The 10373-nt window shown below is 38.2% G+C and overlaps 1 protein-coding gene across 1 annotated transcript in view; it reads left to right on the top strand.

The window, feature by feature from the left end:
* Window positions 1–201: 201 nt before the first annotated feature.
* LOC136844743 (protein FAM133B-like) overlaps window positions 202–10373 on the top strand; it is a 66688-nt gene continuing 56516 nt past the window's right edge. Inside the window, exon 1 of the mRNA XM_067113977.1 lies at window positions 202–320. Coding sequence (XP_066970078.1) covers window positions 202–320 — 119 coding nt within the window. The remainder of the gene's footprint in view (window positions 321–10373) is intronic.

Here is a 10373-nt window from a genome sequence, read left to right as displayed (position 1 = left end):
GATTGAAAAATGAATCACTTGCGAAAGGTTGGCGAAGACATAGTCGAACTTTCTGTCGTAATCTATGCCTGAGAAGAAGAAGAAGAAGAAGAAGAAGAAGAAGAAGAAGAAGAAGAAGAAGAAGAAGAAGAAGAAAAGGCGTGTTTCACCCCCCCTCTGAAAAGGTTGGTGAAGACATAGTCGAACTTTCTGTCGTAATCTATGTCTGAGAAGAAGAAGAAGAAGAAGAAGACGAAAAGGAAGAAGAAGAAGAAGAAGAAGAAGAAGAAGAAGAAGAAGAAGAAGAAGAAGAAGAAGAAGAAGAAGAAGAAGAAGAAAAGGCGTGTTTTATCCTTCTTCTAAGTGGGTTCCCGAGTATTCTGCTCTCGCTCATAAATTATGTCAGTATCCGTAATCTTGCTCCGTGAGGATTTAGGAAGATTTATTGCAAGCTGTGGTGAAATTCAATTAGAGGGGATTCTGGGCTTCTCTCTCTCTCTCTCTCTCTCTCTCTCTCTCTCTCTCTCTCTCTCTCTCTCTCTCTCTCTCTCTCTCTCTCTCCTTCCTCAATATTTTCACGGGGTATTTTGAAGTAATATCTGTCAAGCCGGAACATGAACTTTCCTTTAACACATTTTGTAATGATTAAGACTGATGTTGTTCTCTCTCTCTCTCTCTCTCTCTCTCTCTCTCTCTCTCTCTCTCTCTCTCTCTCTCTCTCTCTCTCTCTCGTTTGGATTATTTGAAAGTATTATTTGTCTTTTAAAATATATCTCCTTACCCATATATACATATGCATATATGTATATATACATATACACATATACATGTAACATAATATATTATATATATATATATATATATATATATATATATATATATATAAACATAAAATCCTTCGTGGATTTTATGTTTATTTATATATTCATCACGTTCCATATTTTCGTGACTCAGTTATACACATTATGTATATGTGTGTATATATATATATATATATATATATATATATATATATATATATATATATATATATATATATATATATATTTTGAATGATATTTGTAAAAGCAGTTGTGTTGTTGATTGAGAGGCTACTGTATTGTACATACACACATTTCCACACCAGACATTCCTTTTTCTATTTCAGTAACCCTCTCAATTTGTATTCACCACTTAAAGCGTCTAGTCCTTCTCACGACCAACCTACACCTTATGAAACTTTCTAATCTGTCGCTGACCACTCCTTGGATTTTCCATATGCCTTGGAAGCCTCTGATCCTTTAATCCCCGTAAGGGGGGTTAGTGTCGTCAGTGCACCTCACCCGGTGGCCTGGAGGCATTACTTGTTCATTGTAGCGTCCCCTCGGTTCCTAGCTGCAACCTCTTCCATTCCTTTTACTGTACCTTTGTTCATGTTCCCCTTCTTCCATCTTACTTTCCTGAACCTTCTCCTAAGAAGTGTTTCACAGTGCATCTGAGAGGTTTTCCTCCTGTTGCACCTTTCAAACCATCTTTCCCCTCAGTTTCCCATTCAGCGCTGAATGACCGCATAGGCTCCATCGCCTGGCCTTCTGCCCTAAATTTTGTATTCCAGTTCCTAGTTCATTTGATATTAGGTCATTTTTCAACCTTCTTCATCTTATATCCGTTTCTTGTGACGTATTGAAGCTCACTTGTCGTATTGACACTTGTAACCACTTATTTTAACGGTTCACCGTAAATTCAATTGGGTAATTATCAGTTATACCTCCAGCTACTCAGTTTCTCAACCTTGTGCCTACCAAATTATTACTGTACCAATTTTGTACGTGGTATGAGTAACCCTGGTAGTTGTGATGCCAGATAACTTAAAACCAACAAATCAGTGTTTGTGTACAAATGAGATGGATATCTTGTATATATATGTACACATATACACGTATATATATGTGTGTATGCGATACACACATATACCAGCATCATATGCACGAGCACGAAACAGCTTTGCAGGAGGAACCGCATTGCACAAAGTGGATTTTTGTTCGCCCTCTCCTCCTCCTCCTCCTCCTCCTCCTCCTCCTCCTCCTCCTCCTCCTCCTCCTCCTCCTCCTCCTCCTCCTCCTCCTGAACAGACAGAAGAGAGAGAGAGAGAGAGAGAGAGAGAGAGAGAGAGAGAGAGATCACCATGGCATTCCTCCCTGAGCCAGGGCTTAAATAACCTGAGGTGATTATCCCCTTCCGCGCGGACGGAACGATCCAGCAGGCATCAGCTCGTCGTCTCGGACCAGCCTAGACTTAGTGTTAACATGCGGCTCCGTTTACGAGGAGCGTTCCATGCATAATAAAACAGTTTTTTTTCCCGACAGTTTTTCCCCACCTAAACGACTCCCCTATGCGTCATGCATTATACATCATACTTCGCGATGAAACGCCAGTGCTTTCTCCGGCGCATGAGCGGCAAACAGGCTTTCGTCGGTGTTCAAGCAAATTACCTCGTTTCATTTGGGGTTCCTTTCGTTTTGCTGGGGGTGAATTCGGAGCAATGTGGACGTGGGTGGAAGGGGGGGATGGATAAAGCCCGGAATCAGATATTAATGTAAACGTTTCAGTCTTTCAGAGAAGCTGATATTTCGTATTTTACACAAGGTGTGTATATATATATATAATATACATCTCATTTGTACACAACATACTGATTTGTTGGTTTTAAGTTATCTGGCATCACAACTACCAGGGTCACTCATACCACGTACAAAATACATGCAATAATTATTTGATGGGTACAAGGGTGAGAAAATGAGTAGTTGGAGGTATAGCTGATCATTACCTAATTGAATTTAAGGTGAACCGTTAAAATAAGGGTTTACAAGTGTAAATAAGACAAGTGAGATTCACACACACACATATTTATATATGTGTCTGTCCGTGTCTCTGTCCGTGTGAGAGAGAGAGAGAGAGAGAGAGAGAGAGAGAGAGAGAGAGAGAGAGAGAGAGAGAGAGAAGGAGCGCCTTAGATCAAGAAACTATACCCGCAGAATATTAATGGGTAAACGAAAACCTTTTATTCAAGAGGAAATCAAATTCAAATCGCAAGCCCCTGAACAACGGAGCTTCATGAAACCTTCGTATCTCCATTTCTGCGAATTTTCATGCACAGTCAGTTGTTGTGTCTCTGCTCAGAAACCAACTCCCTAATTGGTTGTTTGCTTCAGCAGACCTCGCGAGTAATTACGTGTCCGTCTCCTTTGGTGCGCTTCTCTCGTGTCTGATTCTCTTATTGCGTATTCCCTCAGTTATTGCTTCATTCTCCTGGTTGCTGTCTTATTTGTTATTTATTTTTTGTTGCAGTTATTAGCTTAGGCTGTAATTTTTTTTCTTAGAGTGTGTGTAGTTTCGTAGTTTTTGTCCTGGCGTCTGATTCGTTGTCTTAGTCTCTCAGTCATTGTCTTAGTCTCTGAGTCATTGTCTTAGTCCCTCAGTCATTGTCTTAGTCTCTGTGTCATTGTCATAGTCCCTCAGTCATTGTCTTAGTCTCTGAGTCATTGTCTTAGTCACTCAGTCATTGTCTTAGTCTCTGAGTCATTGACTTAGTCACTCAGTCATTGTCTTAGTCTCTGAGTCATTGTCTTAGTCACTCAGCCATTGTCTTAGTCTCTGAGTCATTGCCTTAGTCCCTCAGCCATTGTCTTAGTCTCTGAGTCATTGTCTGAGTCCCTCAGTCATTGTCTTAGTCTCTGAGTCATTGTCTTAGTCACTCAGTCATTGTCTTAGTCTCTGAGTCATTGTCTTAGTCACTCAGTCATTGTCTTAGTCTCTGAGTCATTGCCTTAGTCCCTCAGCCATTGTCTTAGTCTCTGAGTCATTGTCTTAGTCCCTCAGTCGTTGTCTTAGTCTCTGAGTCATTGTCTTAGTCCCTCAGCCATTGTCTTAGTCTCTGAGTCATTGTCTTAGTCCCTCAGCCATTGTCTTAGTCTCTGAGTCATTGTCTTAGTCCCTCAGCCATTGTCTTAGTCTCTGAGTCATTTTCTTAGTCCCTCAGCCATTGTCTTAGTCTCTGAGTCATTGTCTTAGTCCCTCAGTCATTGTCTTAGTCTCTGATTTATTGTCTCAGTCCCGCAGTCTTTGTCATAGTCTCTGAGTCATTGTCTCAGTCCCTCAGTCATTGTCCTAGTCTCTGATTTATTGTCTCAGTCCCGCAGTCTTTGTCATAGTCTCTGAGTCATTGTCTCAGTCCCTCAGCCATTGTCTTAGTCTCTGAGTCATTGTCTTAGTCCCTCAGCCATTGTCTTAGTCTCTGAGTCATTGTCTTATTCTCTCAGCCATTGTCTTAGTCTCTGAGTCATTGTCTTATTCTCTCAGCCATTGTCTAAGTCTCTGAGTCATTGTCTTAGTCTCTGATTTATTGTCTCAGTCCCGCAGTCTTTGTCATAGTCTCTGAGTCATTGTCTTAGTCCCTCAGTCATTGTCTTAGTCTCTGATTTATTGTCTCAGTCCCGCAGTCTTTGTCATAGTCTCTGAGTCATTGTCTTAGTCCCTCAGCCATTGTCTTAGTCTCTGAGTCATTGTCTTAGTCCCTCAGCCATTGTCTTAGTCTCTGAGTCATTGTTTTAGTCTCTCAGCCATTGTCTAAGTCTCTGAGTCATTGTCTTAGTCTCTGATTTATTGTCTCAGTCCCGCAGTCTTTGTCATAGTCTCTGAGTCATTGTCTTAGTCCCTCAGTCATTGTCTTAGTCTCTGAGTCATTGTCTTAGTCCCTCAGTCTTTGTCTTAGTCTCTGAGTCATTGTCTTAGTCCCTCAGTCATTGTCTTAGTCTCCGAGTCATTGTCTTAGTCCCTTAGTCAATGTCTTAATCTCTGAGTCATTGTCTTAGTCCTTTAGTCAATGTCTTAATCTCTGAGTCATTGTCTTAGTCCTCAGTCATTGTCTTAGTCTCTGAGTCATTGTCTCAGTCCTCAGTCATTGTCTTAGTCTCTGAGTCATTGTCTGAGTCCTCAGTCATTGTCTTAGTCTCTGAGTCATTGTCTCAGCCCCTCAGTCATTGTCTTAGTCTCTGAGTCATTGTCTCAGCCCCTCAGTCAATGTCTTAATCTCTGAGTCATTGTCTTAGTCCCTCAGTCATTGTCTTAGTCTCTGAGTCATTGTCTCAGTCCCTCAGTCATTGTCTTAGTCTCTGAGTCATTGTCTCAGTCCCTCAGTCATTGTCTTAGTCTCTGAGTCGTTGTCTCAGCCCCTCAGTCATTGTCTTAGTCTCTGAGTCATTGTCTCAGCCCCTCAATCATTGTCTTAGTCTCTGAGTCATTGTCTCAGCCCCTCAGTCATTGTCTTAGTCTCTGAGTCATTGTCTCAGCCCCTCAGTCATTGTCTTAAACTCACGGTTGTTGTTTTAGTCACTATGTATAGCCTCTGGGAGACATTACTTGAAATTCCTGTCATGAGATGTAAATGATTCATTTTCTCTCTGTTTTTTGCACAATTTTCCCGGTTCCTTTTCTCTGGAATAAAAGAATAAAGGAAAATATTTGTCATTTCACACAGCTGATATCACTGGAAGCAGCCAAACCTCTCAAGTATTTGATAAGAGTCATTGCTAAAGTAATTAGGTGTGTAACGCCTCCACAAATCTCTGAGTAACTCTCCAACACTTACAGGTCCCATTTGACCTTTCCGGGTCCTTTCTGACCTTTCCAAAGGCCATTTCGAAAACGTGACCTCGTGAAAGGTCAGAGAGTGTCTCTGCTCTTGACGACCGCCCATTAGGAGACTGGAATGGAAGAGAGAGAGAGAGAGAGAGAGAGAGAGAGAGAGAGAGAGAGAGAGAGAGAGAGAGAGATACAGAAAAGTCTGGGAGGATTAGAGGAACGTGCGCCGGAAATGACAGGTAATCCTTTTTGAATGGCCCAGGTAGATGAGGAAGGATCACTTAACCTGGTGGAAGGATCTCTTGGGAGGGGAGGGGGTGGTAAGGGGGATTCGCTGGGCTTTGGAGAATGAAGTAAAGATTATCTGTTAAACACTGACAGTCTTAAGTTATCGACCTCGTTGGCCTTGATTGCACCCATTGCCGCTTTTATCAGAATTTTTTAAATATAATAATAATAATAATAATAATAATAATAATAATAATAATAATAATAATAATAATAATAATAATAAAGTATTTATTTCCCATAAAATACACTGGAGTGAATTCTATACATGGAAGTTAAACTACAAAACACTAAAAGTAGATATAAAATAAATCACAGGCTATTGCAATGTTCTAGAGTTTAAGTAGGAGAGAGAGAGAGAGAGAGAGAGAGAGAGAGAGAGAGAGAGAGAGAGAGAGAGAGAGAGAGAGAGGCAGGCAGTACATTATTAGCTTTATCAGGTTTGATTCATTATACCCTCTTCCAGTTGCACATGACGGTTAGGGTATGTTGCAAGCATTGGGCAAACAGCTGACAGACAAAGGATTTTATCCTCTACCTCGCATTTACGTCAGCTGTGCCAAAGGTCATTGGACTCTGACCCAAAACCAAAAGGAGAATAATATATATGAATATATATATATATATATATATATATATATATATATATATATATATATATATATATATATGTATGTATGTATATGAAATTTTTATCACACCGTGATTTATACACATTCATGAAGCTAAAAATGTTGTTTAATATAAAATTCACGCTACCTCGAATGATCACCGAAGGGGAATTTACCAACGGTAAATGGATCGGTACTGCGGGGACTCTTGATAGCTCAGTGGGTAGACCGTCGACTGGAGTTGTTGGAAGGAAACTGTGTCGAGGGATCGAGACCCGGCAGTACCGATCCATTGATCACTTATAAATTCCCCTTCGGAGATCATTCCCCATCGGGGATATTCCCGAGGTAGCGTGAATTTGATATTAAACAACATTTGTAGCTTCATGAATGTACATATATAATTTTCCTAATTACTTTCTCCCGAGGATAAGTTGCTCTTATACCTTTGATGATTTGAAAATTAATATTCTTCAGTTGAATACTGTCTTATTTTCACAATCTGATTCTTGCACACACACACACACACACACACACACACACATATATATATATATATATATATATATATATATATATATATATATATATATATATATATATATATATATATATATATATGTATATACTGTAATATTTTAAATACTACGGTGACCTATCTCCCTCTTGATTCCTAATCTTTTTTTGAATTTAGTTTTAGCTTAAAAACTTCGAATCCAAATTATTGTTTTGCTCTGCACTTTCTTAGTTAAAAATGAGTAAGTTGTAAGCGTTGTGTTCATTGCTGGCAGACCAAGTGTGTTACACGCAAAATATTAATATATGAAAGGGCCAGAGAAAAAGTTTTTAGTTAGGAAAGGCTGGTTTACTTTCCCCAGTAATCTTATACCACCAAATTTCTTGGCGCTCTTCCAAGCGAAGAGATTCTCACTCTTATGTCCGGAGGGATTCTACCGAGGTTCACGTAATGCCTGTAATTTTGTTCGCGCAGAACTTGAGGAGAATATTTAGGAACCTCCATTTTCTCCACGTCTGGGTCCAGGGCGAGGAAGTCTTCAGGTGCGCTTTTGCCCATCTCTGATCGTCTCTTGTTTAAGGTGGTCAAAGTTCTCTTTAAATGTTCATGTTTTCGTTCAGAAGTTGTAATTTAAAAAGTGTCCCCGTGGTTCAGGAACATTTGGGTGTATCAGAAATAATCAGCTATTGTTTCATGGACATCTTTCATTGAGTAAAAGTTAGAAATAGATAGACAGGTGTAATTTATGATGGCATATGCAAACAAAACAAAAATAACGAAATAGAAATATATCATACAGTAAACACAAGCAGGTGGTGAAATAACTCTACGGACGTTACTCTCCACATTTCACTACCATTTTGGACCCCTGAGGAAGTTAGTGCCGTCAGTGCACCTCATGCGGTACACAGTAGGCATTACTTAAGGTTCTTTGGAGGGTCCCTTCGGGCCCTAGGTGCAACCCATTTCGTTCCTTTTACTGTACCTCCAGTTATATTCCCTTTATTCCTTCTTACTTTCCACTCTCTCCTAACAATTGATTCAAAGTGCAACTACTTTGAGGTTTTCCTCCTGTTACACCTTTCAAACCTTTTCCTCTCAATTTCCATTTCAGCGCAGAATGACATCATAGGTCCCAGTGCTTGGCTTGTGGCCTAAATTCTGTATTCAGTTCCCTACCATTTGGAGGATTCGTATCTTGATTCGTATTTTAAAATCTTTCAAAAGTATTAGCATATACTTCCGAAAATATTTCCATCTTTTACGTCCGTAATCATTTTCTCCAGAAGACTTTTCCAACTAATTTGGAAGAGAAATAATTTCCGTGAAAGGTTACAGCAGCAATATTGCGTTTCTTGGTTCAGGGAAAGTCGGGAGTTTCCAGTGATGAGAAATCTCTCACATCCTAACTGTAGTAGGTTTGCTTCGAAGGAATTTCATTCCTTTCATCATAGAACTGGATTTAAAACTGATTGAAAATTATTAGTGTTATATGTATATAAGTAGATACATGATTTGTGCTTTGAACTTTGTGGAAACTACCCATTTTTGGTATTTCTACAGGACTTTATTTATCTAAAATCATTTTAGCTGATTAGAAGGTGTTCGAGAATGTATAGTTATACTTTTAAATATATTTATAAAGCGTTTTGATAAGTGCCTTACTCTGACCCACTGCCTGACGCTCCTTACTCAATCATCAGTATTCAGTGTCTTGAGACTGAAGTTACAGAAGACGTAGTCTTTGGCTTTTGTGTAAAAGAACCTTTAGTTCTTGTGATGCGCCGAGGGGAGGCGCCTCGGACGTCTGAAGCCGTGTGCTCATACTACGGTACAGAGAGACGATATACTTGTCTAAAATCTCTCTCACGTATTTTATAGGATTTTTGTGATATTCGGAGAGCTTACGGGAGCATCACAGGTGCGTCATGTGTAAGTTTATTTTCCTTGAGAAAGCGTGCTAAAACCCTTCAGTTTAATTGTGAAGACCTAATGTCTTTTGGCTCACAACTCATAACCCTCGATATGTGATTGCAAATCCACTAATTTGAAGAAAGTGATTCAAGTTAGCAAATAGATGCAGTGGAATGGAATATAAAATTTTAGGTCAGAAGCCAAGCGCTGGGACGTATGAGGTCATTCAGCACTGAAAGGGAAAGTGAAAGTAAACAGATTTGAGAGGTGTAACGGGAGGAAAACCTCAAAGCAGTTGCACTATGCAACAATTATTGGGAGAGGGTTGAGGAAAGTAAGATGGAATTGAAAGAATATGAATGGAGGTGCAGTAAAAAGGAATGAAAGAGGTTGCATTACATATTTAAACCTTGCGAAAAGGTTCATGCCTACAGTGCACTTAGGTGCACTGTATGGGTTAAGTAAATTAGATTAGCTCCTGGTATTAGTAATTTATCAATTAAGACATAAAAGTCACTGGCCATGGCAATGACCATGAATATTTAATCCTTTAAGGAAAATTTGATAGTAAACCTTCATATGGATGAATAAAATTAATAACTTTGAAAATTAATTCTTAAATATTTAGTCTTTTTTGACTATATGTTAGAGAACTCACACGGGAATATTTCATTGCAACTTGAATTTATTTTATATATTTAAACTTTGGGCAATACGTTCTTGATATATGTGTATAAAATGAAGGAAATTGAATTTTCAAAATATCAATGATATTCACCTTCTACCAATAATTTTATCAGCAGACTTGAGAATGAATAAAAAGATAAAAAAGGTTTTTTATATAAATATATATATATATATATATTTATATATATATATCGCGTTTATATATATATATATATATAAGCGAAAATTTCAGGAATAAGTTCTTGATATTACCATAAAACATTATGAAAATTGGTTTATCAACGAGGAAATTGCCATTCACCATCAATTTTCGCAGCGGGGGTTGGGAGGGGAGAAGGAGAGAAAATTCTAGCTTTAGTTATATATAAATATACAATATATATATATATTTATTTATATATATATATATATATATATAAAACTTTATAAAGAAGTTCTTGATATTTGTAGATAAAATTATTCAGAAAATTGAGTCTTTGAATAATTTATCAAATTATTGCACCTACCTTCAATTTTTAGCAGCCTTAATGAAAAATTGAAAAACGTTCCAATTTTTTTTACATATTTTTTTCTTGCATAAAGGTTCTTGCTATTTATGTGTAAAATTATTAACAAAATTAGATTCTCCGAATAATTTATCAATGAAATTGGCCATCCACCATCAATTTTCCCAGCAACATTGAGAGTGAGGAAAAATTTAAATACATTCCAACTTTAATTTTTTTTATATATTTAAACTTTGCGCAAAAAGTTCTTTC

The sequence above is a fragment of the Macrobrachium rosenbergii genome, chromosome 13, assembly GCF_040412425.1.
Source record: "Macrobrachium rosenbergii isolate ZJJX-2024 chromosome 13, ASM4041242v1, whole genome shotgun sequence".
Lineage (NCBI taxonomy): Eukaryota > Metazoa > Arthropoda > Malacostraca > Decapoda > Palaemonidae > Macrobrachium > Macrobrachium rosenbergii.
This window is presented reverse-complemented; position numbering and strand designations above follow the sequence as displayed.